Below are 14,996 nucleotides of genomic sequence, written 5' to 3'. Positions count from 1 at the left end.
ATCTTGTCATAACCATGGGAATCTGTATTTCTTTACATGTTTTTACATTGAATTATTTCCTTTGAAATTTGAAATGAGTCTTTAAGGCAAAGTAACAAAATAGTTTTTATTGAAATGAATTTTTTTCAGTGGAGAGGAAAAAAGGTGTTATATATAGGTAGACCTGTTCCCTTCAGCTTCAGGAAGACCTGCTTTTGACTCTTACTGGCTAAATGACCCTGAGCAAGTCTCTTAACATCTATGTGTCCCATCTCAGACTAAAAGCTCCAGGATCATGGCAGATCTGCTATTGATAGAGGGAATTTTCCTTTCTAGGGAGCTCACAACATAAATGAAAACATAATGAAATCTTTTCTATTTGATTTATGGTTCCTGGGTTTTGATAGTGAATGCCTCAGATGTAACTTGAGCCACATGTGCATAACTAAGATCACACCAGAGCAACACCTGGAGTATTCATGGATACCTAGACTTGGATGACCAACTTTGATAAAATGATAAAAATTATCCTAACAGACATTTCTTAACACAATGAAAAAAGTTGCATCTTTACATTTCAAATATCCAATGTGGACCTGGTTAAGTTGCTCAGTTACTATTCACCAAAGTCTCAAGTATATTTCAATCAGTTAGCTGCCTTTAGCCTGTCTTTGAAAGAAAATGGGAGGTCTGAATTCTGTCCTTCACATGATTCTCCTCCCTCTTCTCCCCTCCCCTGTCTGCCCTCAGATTCATTGGCTCTTAGTGTTTGGACTTTCCTTATTTTTCCCAGTGGAGTCAGGATTACAAAAAGGACAGCTTTTATATCCAGGTCCGAGTAAGATTGTTTGTTCTCTGTTATTTTTCAGAAAACCAGGAATTGAAAATCATGGCTGGGAAACCCAAACTTTATTACTTCAATGGAAGAGGCAGAATGGAATCAGTGCGCTGGCTCTTGGCAGCTGCTGGTGTGGAGGTAGATGTTTAATTTCTTAGATTTATTTAATCTTTTTTCTTCAGACTAATTTAAATTTACTAGTGGAGAAGTTATGTGGAACTTATTGAATGACTCCCTCCCAAAAAAGGTTCAATGGTTGTGGTCATCATCTTTTTTTAAAACAGTAAACTAAGTCACAGGAGAAATTTGAAGGACAAGTTTATCTTGATAATTAAGCCTTGACTGACTTCTTTTGAAAGTAGAATTAGAGCCTAGTGAAACTCACTTAATGGCTATTGTCCCCTAGGCAGCCTAGCTTGCATCTCTGAGTCTGTTTCATCCCTTCTAGAATAGGGGTCTGGTATTCGAATATTTCTGAGATCCTCTTCTAGCTTTAACAATCTATGATCTTTGCTTACAACAACCCCTTTAAAAATATTTTTTCCTATTGCTTAACACACACAAAAATGACACTTGTTCCCATTTATTTCATCTATTGCCTGGCTATTACTGCCTATATTATTCTTTGAAAAATCCATCATTTTGGAAAATTGAAAACTACGAAGTAACAGAGGTTGAGTTAGTTTCTAAAGAGATTTTAGCATTCTTCATTTTTGCTGGCTTCCTTTTTCTTGGGTAGAGAGTAGGAAAGATTCAGATTCATTATATAAAAGGCTTTCGAAAATTAAGTCTTTGTGATGTTTCTAAACTTTAAAAAATTAATAATTTATGTTGATATGCTAGAAAAATTTATAATAATATTTCAGGGTGATAATCCTATTTCTAGTTGATATAATTAAATAATTTACCTCTCTGGGCTTCAGTTTCCTCTCCTGTAAAATGAAGGAAGTGTATGAGTTGACCTCCAATGTCCCTTTCAGATCTGCCTGCATCCTGGGATCTGAGGGACTTCAGTGCTACTAGTCTTTCAATCCCATTTTTATCATAGTGTTGAAAGACTACTTTGTGTACACTATTCACCACACCATTTAGTTGCCTTATAAACAGACTAAGAGCTTCCATCTATGAACCTATGAGTAGGAATTATAATTATTAATAATAGTTACAATAAGAAATATGGTATAGTGAAAAACACTGATCTGGGAGGCTCAGATTACAGTCATAGCTCTGGCACTCATTAGCTGTGAGACTTGGGTAAATCCTAGCATCATTATATCATAAATAGAAAAAAAAAGAAAAAGTCTTGAAGTCATCTAGTTTATGCCTCCCCCACCTCCCACCATCACATTTTATTGAAAAGGAAACTGAGGCACAAAAAAGTTAAGTGATTTGCTCAAGATCATTTAAGCAGGAAGCTACAGAAATAGGTTTTGAATCCATGTCTTTTGACTCTAATAATATATGTTTCAGAGAAGTTGCTGATTTGCCCTAGCAGATAGGGTCTCTCAGCAATAGTTCCCTTGATTAGTGGTATCAAACTCAAATAGAAATGGAGACCACTCAATCACCGGCATCTACTATTTTTTTTAATTAAACATTCCCCAATTACATGTTAATCCAGTTGAGGAAATGCTCAGTAGTCTTGCAGACAGTCTCTCACCTATATCTCTGAAATCACAGAGCCTATAGCTATAAAGCAGAGGTTCAGACACTTTCCCCTAGCTTTATCTGTAACTGTAGGGACAGAACAAGTAGGAACACCTGTAGTCAAATCTTGCCCCCGAAACTTATTAGCTAAATGACCCTGAGCAAGTCTCAACTTCTACTGCCTCAGGTTACAGAATTTACAGGTTAAGTCATATTAAGATTTTCAGAATCACAGACCTTTTTTATTGACTCCAAGAAAGTGAGGGGGTGACAGGTGAGGCAGAACTGAGACTCACCACTGATTGCAAAGGGTTGAGTGCATACACCTGGCTTAGTGTAAAAGTCAGAGGTAAACCTCAGCTCTGCCTCACCTATTGCACCATCACCATATATTCCCTGCATTGGGTGAACTCTGCCAGGATAAAAACAAAAAATGAAAAAATACACATTGTCACCCTCTAGGAATTGATAATCTGTTATTCATTTAAATAAAGTAAAAATATTTTTTAATTTTAATTTTTTAAAAAGTAGGTGGAGCTCCCAGAGGTTAAACTAGAACTCAAAATACAGTCTGAAGTTTCCCAAGATCCAACTGTTTTCATAACATATTAAGATATAGTTAATCTATTAAAAATACTTTCCCTTTTCCAATTACATATCTGGGGGGAGTTGGATTCTCTCTATATAAATATATATATACATATATGTATGTAAATGTGTGTGCATGTGTGTGTATATATGTAATCTAGAATAACAAATTGCAACAGACTGAAAGCAGAAGCAGATATAATAATCCAGTTAACTTCTATCAAATAAAACTTTAAAAAGATTTGCAAAAAGTATAAAACAATGCCATTCTAATTAATTTTTGTTTTGGAAAACACTCTTTTTCATCAAATATGTTATATATTAATATATAATGGGTTTGTTCTTAATGGATTAATAAACATATTTGAAATTCATCAGTTTTATTTTCTAATATGGCAAATATTGACAGATAGAATCCACATAAATAGAAACTCTTAAGGTAGGTTCTCAGTAATATTACATTTAAGAATTTAGAGGGGTTTTGATACCAAAAAGTTTAAGAAATGTTGGTTGAGACCATCAGATTCACTGATGTAGAGCTAGAAGGTCCTTATTTTTGTGGAACCTGAGACCCAAGCAACTGAGTGACTTGTTCAGGGTCTCCCAGGTAGTAAATATGTACCTAAGGCAGAATTTTAACTCATCTCTTTGTGATACATATTTCTGTATTCTACCCATGATACAACCCAGTTGCCCTAGGTGTTCTCTAGAGTCCCTCCCAATGCTAAAATTCTATGATTCTATTGCTCTGATATCTTCATGTATCCTTCTCCTTTCTAGTTTGAAGAAGAATTTTCCAAAACAGCAGAAGACCTACAGAATTTAATAAAGAGTGAGTTCAAAGCCTTGCTGTTGTGCAGTACTGATTCATGAAAATCAGATTAATTACTATTATCTTGCCTGAAAAGACACATAGAACATCTTAAAATCTCTTGAAGTCTAAAATTCTCTGATTCAATAATTGTGAAAAAGTATGTTATAAAAAACAAAATGGAGAGGAATTAAATGGGACAGTATACAAGTTGCTTCTCTGTACTTCAGAGATAGGATTTGAATTTCAAAACAACCACATCAGGGGAAAAAAAAGCAAAGTTTTCTTTTTTCCCTGAAACAAAGGCTCCTTACCTTCTATAGAGGAATGATGATGGTTGAAGTAAAGAATGTTGGGATTAAGACTGGAAAAGTTAGTTGAAGTCAGTCAAAATAGGAGGAGTTTGAATGTAAGCAAAGAGTAGGCAAATGGGGCTTATTGGAGAGTACTCCATGGAAAATAGTGTAGTGTGATACAGTGGAAAGAACTTTGGTTCTGATATCAGATAGAGCTTAGCTGTAAGACCTTAAGAATGTCCTTCACCCTGCTTGGGCCTAAATTTCCCCTACTGTAGAATGAAAGAGATAAAGTAGACAGTCGGTGAAATCTCTTTTGGTTCTAGAACTATGTCTCCATGACCATACTCTAATGAGGGGGGGAGTAAGTCACTGACTTGATTTCTCTTTCTGTTTTTCTTTAAGGTGGAAAATTAATGTATCAACAAGTGCCAATGGTTGAAATTGATGGGATGAAGATAGTACAAACTAGAGCCATCCTAAGATATATAGCCGCAAAATACAATTTGTATGGGAAGGACCTGAAAGAGCAAACCCTGTACAGTAATCATTGAATGTTTATAACAAAGCATAGAAGCCACCCTTTTTTCTTTAGGAAAATTTCTCCTTAATAATGGATTCTGGCAAATGATTTGCCCAGGGTCACACCACCAAGTAGAGGTCAAAGGCAAAACTTGACCGTAGGTCTTCCTGACTCCAAGGCCTTTATCTATTATTCCCCCTAGTTCTCAATGAAATTATGTTAAGAAAGTATCTCCTTTTATGTAATTACAAAAAAAAAGAATGTTCTTATCAGCATGTTATGAATGTAAATAGGTAAAACATTTAACTCCCCTTCCCTTTCCCACATGATCTAAGTCCAAGATAATTTGATGTGGAGATTTCTGGTAACAGAAACAAAGTACTGTACAGTCAAAGGATAAAATTAAATCTCTAACTTGGTAGAGTATTGATTATAAAGTAATGATACTGGCTTCTGTAGACTGCTTATCAATCAATCAGCCAATATCTGTTCAGTACCTAGTATATAGTATTGAAGTGAAGATGCAAAAAGAGGCAAAAGATGGTCCCAAAGAACTTATAATCTAATGGAATGTTTATGAAATTCAGTCTTAATTTTATGAGCATGATGAAAACACTTTTCTACTAATATGTTAAGGCTTACATGTAAATAGACTGATCTACTCACAGATACATAGATGACTTGTTCAGAAGAGAAGAAATACTCATTTTGGATCTCTACATAGAATAACTATAATTGTAAAATCATTTTTAATGATTTGTGAAAGTGTGACTTCAAAAACAATTCATAAATTTATTATCTCAATGAAAGTGAGGATATTTTAGAACTTAGCTTCTATGATTTTTAATTCATCATGGAGAGGGGCAGCTAGGTGGCACAGTGAATAGAGCACCGGCCCTGGAGTCAGGAGGACCTGAGTTCAAATCAGACCTCAGACACTTAATAATTACCTAGCTGTATGGCTTTGGGCAAGTCACCTAACTCCATTGCCTTGCAAAAACCTAAGAAAAAATTCATCATGGAGAGACCATGCAACCCATACTGGATGAATCAAACCATCATATAGTATTTGTTAAGTGCCACCTATGAATTAAATGAGCAGGTGGGTGGTGCAGTGGACTAGAGAGCTGGGCCTGAAGTTCAAATCCAGCCTCAAACACTAGTTGTGAGACACTGGGCAAGTCATTTCACTCTGCTTGCCTCAGTTTCCTCATCTGTAAAATGAGCTGGAGAAGAGAATGGTAAATCACTCCCATACCTCTGCCAAGAAAACCTCAAATTAAAGTACAAAGAGTTGGGCACAATTAAAATAAATGAACAACAGCTAATGTGCTAAACCCTGGTGAATAAAAGAATAAAACAATTTTTCCGACTTCAGATCCAGATTTAAGTCCAGGTTTAAAAGGACACTAGCCATGTGATTCTAGGAGGGTTATTTTACTTCTCAATGACTCTATAAAACTATAAATGAATTGTCAAAGATGATATCTGTCCTTGATTCTCAAAGTAGATCATGACATCAGGGAGGTGACGCCATGACAAGCACGTGAATTGGATTTGAGTGAGTGGGTGTGTTAAGTCACCAACCTCATTTTCTCCTTCAGAGCCATCTGGGTCCAGTGGCCAGATATGGATCAGAGCAACTGGAGATGGACCTGGATGCAAGGCAATCAGAGTTGTGACTTGCCCAAGGTCACACAGCTAGTTACTGTCAGTTAGAGACCAGATTCAAAATCCCATCTTTCTGATTCCAAAGGCCAGTGCTCTTTCCACTGCATTACCTAGTACCCTACTATCAATGAGAGATAACTCATCAATCTACATGGTTTAACAATTCATAGATTTTTTCATGATTTTTTGTATTTGTCTAAACTAAGTGAAACTGTCTTTTAAAACAGGATTTGATATTTTAAAGTCCCAAATCAAGGTCTTTTTCTATTCTATGGAAAATTCCCAGATGCCAATGGGTAGATGGACCATTTTCAGCATTTAGATCTAACAATGTATATTCTTACCTTGGGGGTCTGTGAATTTATGTATTTAAATATTTTAATGATAATTTTCCTTTGTAATCCTATGTATTTCATTTTACGCATTTGAAACATTATTCTGAGAAGGGGTTTATGTCATATCTATGATACACAAAAAAGTTAAGAAGCTTGCTCCATTTCTACCACTCCATGATGCATCTATAAATAGATTGCTTATGGTACCCTTTACTGCTATGGTATAATACCTTACATTTGTATAACAGTACTTTACACTTTTTTTTAGGGAGTAGGGGTTGGTAGATGGTACAGTGGATGAACTGCTAGGCTTGGAGACTCATATGCCTGAATTCAAATTGGGTCAACTTATTAGCTGTGTACTCTGGGCAAATGACTTGCCCTGTTTGCCTCAGTTTCCTCAAGTGTAAAATGAGCTGGAGAAGAAAATGGCAAACTACTCCAGTATCTCTTCCAAGAAAGTCCTAAATGGGATAACAAAGAATCATACATGACTGAAATGACCTAACAATAACTTAATACTTTTAAAAAGCATTTTGACACAAATTGTTCCTGCATTTAATGATAATGATATGTGTAAAAAAAAAGAGATTTAAACACTTGCAAAGCATTTTGCATACATTGTTTGATTGGAGTCTCTAAATAATTCGATGAGTAACTAATCCTATTTTTATCATTTTTCTTTTCCAGTATTGACATGTATGTGGAAGGAATGAGAGATCTGTATGACTTAATTATGTTTTCCCCATTGACTTTGCCTGAAGAGAGGGGGAAAACTATTAGCTTCATCCTAGAGAAAGCCACTGGAAGATTCTTCCCAGTATATGAGAAGGTATGGAACAATGAGTGATCAATTTGCATATTCACTGAAATTGCAAACACCTCTAGTTCAATCCCATCAAATACATGACAATGCAGAAACATTGGAGGCTCTATGGTACACAAGAAAGGTTGCTGGCTTTATAGAGGAGCTGAGTTCAGATGATCCTGTCTCTAATACTTATTACTTGTGGAAATGTGGGCACATCATTTATTGACCCTGAATTCAAGTAAGGCAGCAACATAAAGTAGATGCAATGTTAGTCATGGAATTAGAAAGACCTAGGTACAAATCTTGCCTCAAATACTTGCCAGCTGTGTGACCCTGGGTAAGTCACTTGTCCTAATCTAGACCTCAGTTTCTTCATCTGTAAAATAAGGGAATCAGAATTATGATTCCTAATATTACTTCAGTTCTCTAATCATCATCATCATCATCATCATCATTATCCTATGAATTCAGAAAGAATAAGAACTTGATAGGATATTAGATAAGGTAGCCACTTAAAACACAACTCAATGGGTATTTCAAGAAAAACATTTGTTAATATTCCTTTTTTTTACTCTTAAAAAGTATATGGCTAGTCCTAATACTGTTCTCAGATTCTTATGCACATTTTTAGAAATGATAACTGTGAGAAGGGCTGGTAGTGATACTCTGTAAAAAAGGAAAGGTTCAATGACATTTTTTGCATATATTTATAAAATTAGTACAATCCAGCCTTCCTGGGACAAAAACATACTGCTGACTAAATCATTTCATATATATAATATATGGATATGGATATGGATATATACATATCCATTAAAGCATTTATTAAAGCATCAACTATATACCAGAGACTGTATACACTAATAGAGTACTGAGGACACAAAGGCAAAATGAAATAGACCCTGCCCTCAAGGAGCTTACAATCTAGAGAGGAATAAAACATTTATACCTGAAAGTGTACACACACACACACACACACACACACACACACACACACACACACGAGTTATTGTTGAGTCAGCAATTTTACACATGAGGAAACTGAAGTAAACAGTTAAATAACTTATCCAGGTTAGGAAACATCTGAAATCAGATTTGAACTCATAGGGATGAGTCTTCCTGATTCCAAGCCCAGTGCTCTATCCATTGTGTCACCTGGCTGCAGAAAGATAGATAGACAGATAGAGAGACAGCTAGATAGATAGATAACATAGACACACATGTTTATATATAAATGCATATGTATCTATGTGTATGCTGTGCAAATATAGCTTTAAAAATATAGATATACATTTACACGCAAAAAAAGTATAAGTTAATTTGAAAGGTCCTTTGATCTAAAATTTGAAGGAAACTAGGAATTCTATGAAGGTTGTGGCAAGGACATGGGTCCAGACTGTGCAAATGCATGGGGTCTGAAATTAGGATGAGATGCCTTGTGAGGAAGAAGAAGAAGGTCAGTTTGGCTGCACTCTAGACTGTGTGAATGGAAGTAATAAATAAGACTGGAAAGGTAGGTTTGAGTCAGGTTGTAAAAATTTTAAATGCTGTAATAATAGCATCTTACATTTATCAGGTGTTTTATGATAGTCAGACATTATTTTACTGGATCCTCTTAACAATCCCTTAGTTAAACGGTGCAAGTTTTTACCCCTATTTTATGAATGAACAAATGGCGGCTCAGGGAGAACAGGAACCTGCCCAAAGTTGCACAGTAAGAAGCAGGGCTAGGAGGAGAATCAAAGTCTTTTCATACTTCAGGTTGAGGACTCTTTTCACTATGCCATTCTCCCCTTCTACATTTCATCCATAATGTAATATTTATTAAATTATTAGACTGTGAGGTTTAGGTCATCATTTTATTGAATTAGAGGAGGCAGTATAATGTATTAGGAAAAAATTAAGTAAAAGACAAATCTCTTGAACCTCCATTTTTCCCATCTGTAAAATAAAGGAATTGAATCAGATGATTTCTAGGTTCCTTCCACAACTAAATCCTCTGAACCTGAATAGCCAAGAAACGAATGTTTTGCACAAATATTCATTTGTATCTCTGTGAGTCACATTTAGCTTACTTACATTTTGCTTATTTGTCTATGTACATGGTAGGTTACAAGTTCCTGGATGGCAGAGTTTAGGGATGTGGGGGTGTGGAGAAAGAATAAAAAGGAAGGAAGAAAAGAAGAAGGAATAGAAGGAAGGAAGGAGGGAAGGAAGAAAGGAAGGGAGGAAGGGAGGAAGGAAGGAAGGAAGGAAGGAAGGAAGGAAGGACAGAAGGAGGGAAGAAAGGAGGGAAGGAAAGGAAGGAAAATGGAGGGAGAGAGAAAGAAGGAAAAAACTTGTTTTTAAAAAATCTTTTTGCAATCTAGTATTCTCTCTCTCTCACGTGGAGTGATAATGCATACTAAGGAAGAAAGTAAGGAAGGAAATAGCATTTTTAAGGCCTTGTGTGTACCAGACCCATTGCTAAGTGTTTTATAAATATTTTCTCATTTGATGCAATAACCTTGGGAGGTGGATGTTGTTATTATTATCCCCATTTTTCAGCTGAAGAAACTGAGCAGAGATCAAATGACTTATGGTCACACAGGTTAGTGTCAGAGACTGAATTTAACTTCTTCAGACCCAATCTTCTATCCACTTTACTAATTGCCCTGGCAACTTAGACTTGGTGCTTTGATAGTCTAAAACCATAATGAGTAGAGGCTTAGAGTATATGAACTGAAGAGCCTGAACAAGCTTAAACAAAGATACTGTAATCAAGGGGGTTAGACCCCCACAACAGGGATAATCACAGGCATAAATTTAGGTCTTTTCAGGAAAGGCTAAAGGCCCCTTGGGGAAGAACTACTTGAAGCATGAATTGGCCATACATTCAAATGATGTAGGAAAAAAAGGATAGTTCAACCAACTCTGCTGACATATGAAGAAACTGAGTCCTGGAGAATTTTTCATGATCACACAGATAGTGACTAGTACAGTAGTACAGTCACAAAAAATAATCCAGGGTTCCTAACTCCTGGACCAGTACTCTTGTTTTCAATTTAAATTTTTTTTTAAATTCTCTCTCTCTCTCTCTCTTAATCTTTCTTTCTATTTTTCTTTTTCTCTCTCTTTGTCTCTCCCTATCTTTCTCTTTCTGTCTGTCTCAGTCTCTTTCTTCCCCCATCCCAGTAATGGGTAGATGGAATCATTTCACATATAGGAGTTTATCAGATTATACTTTTTTATTATAATCGTAACAATACTCAACAAACATGAACTTTCGGACATAAGTAAAATTCAATTCAATAAACATTTATTAAGCCATTACTATGTTTCACACACTGTGTTGAGTGCTGGAGATACAAAAAAAAAAAAAGGCAAAAGATAGCCCCTGCTCTCAAGGAGCCTACAATCGAATGAGGGATAACATACAAACAAATATCTGAGGCAAGCTATATACAAGATAATTAAGAAATGCTGAACAGAGCTACCTCACACCTGGACTATTGCAACAGCTGTCTGGTTGGTAGGGCACCACCCATTTAATTGTCAAATTGAAGTTCCCTAGGCTCTGGTGTGACCATGTCATTCCAAACCCCGCCCCAAGCCCAACCCAATTCAAAAAATTTGAGTGGCTCTCTATTACCTTCAGCATCACATACAAAGGCTGTATTTGGCTTTTAACTCCTTTCATTACCTAGCCCTTTCCTAACTTTCCAGTCTTCTTAAAGCTCACTCCCCTCTGGCCTCCCTAGAGTTCCAGGAACAAAACATTCCATCCATTCCATCCATCTTCTTCTGGGCATTTCCCCTGGCTGTCTCCCAAGCCTGCAACCTTCTCCCACCTCCATTTGTGCCTCTGACTTCACTGACTTCCCACCAAGTCTCAGGTAAATTCCTGCCTTCTGCAAGGAGCCTTGCCTAGTCCTTCTGAGATCGTCTCCAGTTTATCATGTATATATCATTTTTACATAATTGTTTATGTGTTGCTTTGTGAGTACCATGAGAGTAGGGACTGTAATTTGACTTTATATTTCAACACTTATTGCAGTTTTTGAATATATCGGGTGGGTGCTTAATAAATATTTATAGAATGAATGAATAGTATAATGAAAAGAGTAAAAATATACAAAGAGAACAATTTAGAAGACAGAGAAATTATTACTACCTTGTTAATCAACATTTATCAAGCACCTACCACATGCTAGGCATTGCACCTATGTGCTGGAGATACAAGAAAATGCAAAAAGACAGTCCCTGCCTCACTGACAATCTAAAGAAGACGACAACATTCAAACAAATATATACAAGGCAAGCTAGGTACAGGATAAATTTTGTTGTTCAGGCGTGTTCCACTCCAGTTTTCTTGACAAAGATGCTGGAGTGGTTTGCCAGTTTCTTCTCCAGATCATTTGATAGATGAGGACACTGAGGCAAACAGGGGGAAGAGACTTGCTTAGGGTCACACAGCTAGTGAGATCAAATTTGAACCCAGGTCATTCTGATGCCAGGCCTAGTATTCAATCCACTGCTCCACCTAGCTGCCCAGGAGATAAACAGGAAATAATTAAAAGAGAAAGCACTAGAATTAAGAGTTGGAATTGGGAGAGTCTTTCTGTAGAAGGTGGAATTTTTAGTAGGGACATAAAGAAAGTCAGGGAATCAGTTGTCAGAGTGGAAGAGGGAGTTTCAACCATGGGGACAGACAGGGAAAATGTCCTATCTTAAAATAATATACCATCTTCAAGTAATATGCTTTATATTCCTACACTTTATCTCCCTTCTCTTTTTGTCCTTATCCTATAGGTATTAAAAGACCATGGAAAAAATTACCTTGTTGGCAATCAGCTGAGTTGGGCAGATATACATCTACTTGAACTTATCTTAATGGTTGAAGAATGCAAATCTGATGTTCTCTTGGCATTCCCTAAACTGCAGGTAATTCCATCAAAAGTGCTCTCTCTCTCTCTCTCTCTCCATATTTATATATATTTCATATAGCTATTGATGTACCTGCTCTCTTCCCCATTAAAATATAATTTCCCTTTGGGCAGGGGGTAGCTTTTTCTTTTTCTTTTTATCTTCAGAGCTTACCACTTAGTAAGTGATCAATACATACTTATTTAAAAGATCTGGAATTTTTTCTATGTACCCTTCCTTCAAGGACACGAATCTTTAGTCTTCATGAGTTCTTATGGCTCAAATGAAAAATCTGTTGTTAGATGATGAGGCCCTTTAACTGGATGTCCTTTGGATGGCAGGCAAACCTATAGGCAAGCCTAGAGCCCAAAGTCTTTCCAGCAATACATTTTGAAAAGACCACTACTTCATTTATTTTATATTAATTATATTATATATTATTTTTACTATATTATATCATATCATATATGAAAAGTGTGGGCCTTATGTATTTGCAGAGCAGGGAATTCCTAAAGACTTTCAAACATCACTGCCCATAGGGTGAAAGTACTTGCCACAGTTTTCCCTCAGGATGAAACCATTTCGAAAAGGTCTTGGCAAGTGTATCTCCTGGGGCCCTGTTCCAATGTTTAGGACTAATTGCTTCATTTACAAGTGGTATCATTTTTTTTTTTAATTTTAGGAATTCAAAGCTAGAATCAGCAAGCTCCCCAGAATTCAGAAATTCCTTCAGCCTGGTAGTCAAAGACAGCCACCAATGGATGATGCAGGTCTTGAAGCTGCAAAAAAGATCTTCAAGCTTGAAAAAGGCATGTTTTATAAACATGGAAGTATCATATTAGCTGAATTTTAGTCAGACCCACAAAAATCTTAGGATGTACTTCTGCAGAACTGCTAAGTTCACTATCTAGTAGATATGATGCTTCCATATAAAGTTTGTTATAAATTGGAAAACCTAATCTTTGCATTGCTTGTTATAAAACTTTATTTAATTTAGAACTTCATCTTACTCAGAATCATAGAATCATAGATCTTTTAAATTTTTTATTACATATTTAGAGCCAAAAGAGACCTTAGTAGACACTGAGTCTAACCTCTTCATTTTACCAATATGGAAATTAAGAACAAGAGAGGGTAAGTGACTTATTGGGGTCACATAGGCAACAGATGATAAAATCCGAATTCAAACTCAGGTCTCCTGTTTCCAAATTCAACAATTTTTCAACTGCTTTGCTATCTTCCCTTCAATTAATCTAAATTTTTCTGGAAAGTGGAAACTTTTGGAATAAATTTGAAAATCATATGAAAACAAGTTGATACTAAAGATTTCTTTAAAACAAAAAAGACAAACCAACCCTATTAGATGATACTTTATGTTTCTTTTATTTTTGGTTTTATTTTTGGTTTTGCAAGGCAATGGAGTTAGGTGACTTGCCCAAGGTCACACAGCTAGGCAATTATTATGTGTCTGAGGTTGGATTTGAACTCAGGTACTTCTGACTCCAGGGTTGATGCTTTAGCCAAGCTGGTGCTCGCTCTATCTACTGGGCTACCTAGCTGCCCCATTTTAGGTTTCTTCAAGATGCAAACCTTTTATACCTGTCCTGATACTCCTTGAGTTTCTTAACAAAAAAATAATATTCACTTAATAAATATAATAAATTATGTCTTTACTCCACAGGATTTAGGCAGGAAAGCAATTTACTGATATTTTAGAAAGATTTCAATTTTTAAAAAAAGAGCAAAAAGGTTTAATTCCCAGTTAACCAGAAATTTCAATTAGACCGAATATCCTTTTCCTTTCTTCTCAAAACACTATTTTTATTATTTTATTCTTTTTTTAAAAAAGAATGATTAGTTTTAATACAACTAAGGAAATAACTGAAAGTTAACTTTGAAAATTCCTCCTTTTAAATTAGACTTTTACTTTTTCTTGATGTTTTTTTTTCCTCCAAGCAGAAAATCTATTGTGAACCATTTTGTAGAACTGATTACAAAGGCTATGAAGAAACTTATCAACACTTGAAGGCAGACTCAAAAAAAGCTCACAGTTTGGGTGTCACTAACTGAAATTCAATCTTATAAAACCTAAGTTTAAAAGTGGTAGGGTAGAGTGGTAAACAGAGTTGTTTATTTTATCTTTCCACTCCACTCTACTAATGTCTTAATAAAATGGGAGGGAGTAGGGAAGTCCCAGGTACAAATACTGATAGGCTTTGGTGAGTTAGGTGGATGTCTACCCCAAGCATATGAAGACTTCACAGTTTGGACTGGATAAATGAGAACAGTTTGTTCCAAAGGAAAGCAATAGCATGTAGAACTTGGTCAGACAACAAAGATGACAGGATCATCAACTGCATCTTGGACCATTGCCAGTGATCCTGACTTTTGTCTTGTTTGGGGTCCAAAATTGTCCAATCTGCAAGAAAAATCCCTGAGGCAAGAGCCCTAAACAAAAGTACTTTTACTAAAGGGTCCACAGCTCTCTCCAGTGAAGTGAATCACAGACCTTCCTCATGATCTGAGATGCCTTCTTTCTCCAGGGTCATACCTTTATTGGCTTAGATACCCAAACATACAGAAAAGATATGT

The 14,996-nt window shown here is 36.0% G+C and overlaps 1 protein-coding gene across 2 annotated transcripts in view; it reads left to right on the top strand.

Annotated features, from left to right (window-relative positions):
- LOC141523752 (glutathione S-transferase-like) overlaps positions 1-13,716 on the top strand; it is a 78,782-nt gene extending 65,066 nt beyond the window's left edge. Inside the window, exons 1-6 of one of the 2 annotated variants that reach the window (XM_074237192.1) lie at positions 760-955; positions 3,833-3,884; positions 4,565-4,697; positions 7,379-7,520; positions 12,291-12,422; positions 13,087-13,716. In XM_074237192.1, coding sequence (XP_074093293.1) covers positions 869-955; positions 3,833-3,884; positions 4,565-4,697; positions 7,379-7,520; positions 12,291-12,422; positions 13,087-13,257 — 717 coding nt within the window. In that variant the 5' untranslated portion in view covers positions 760-868 and the 3' untranslated portion in view covers positions 13,258-13,716. Of the gene's footprint in view, positions 1-759; positions 956-3,832; positions 3,885-4,564; positions 4,698-7,378; positions 7,521-12,290; positions 12,423-13,086 lie in introns of those variants that run through there. The other variant, XM_074237190.1, reaches the window with a different exon arrangement.
- Positions 13,717-14,996: the final 1,280 nt, after the last annotated feature.

This window comes from Macrotis lagotis, chromosome 5 (assembly GCF_037893015.1).
Source record: "Macrotis lagotis isolate mMagLag1 chromosome 5, bilby.v1.9.chrom.fasta, whole genome shotgun sequence".
NCBI classification, from domain to species: domain Eukaryota; kingdom Metazoa; phylum Chordata; class Mammalia; order Peramelemorphia; family Peramelidae; genus Macrotis; species Macrotis lagotis.
Note: the sequence above shows the minus strand (reverse complement) of the source record. Positions and strands in the feature narration are given on the sequence as shown.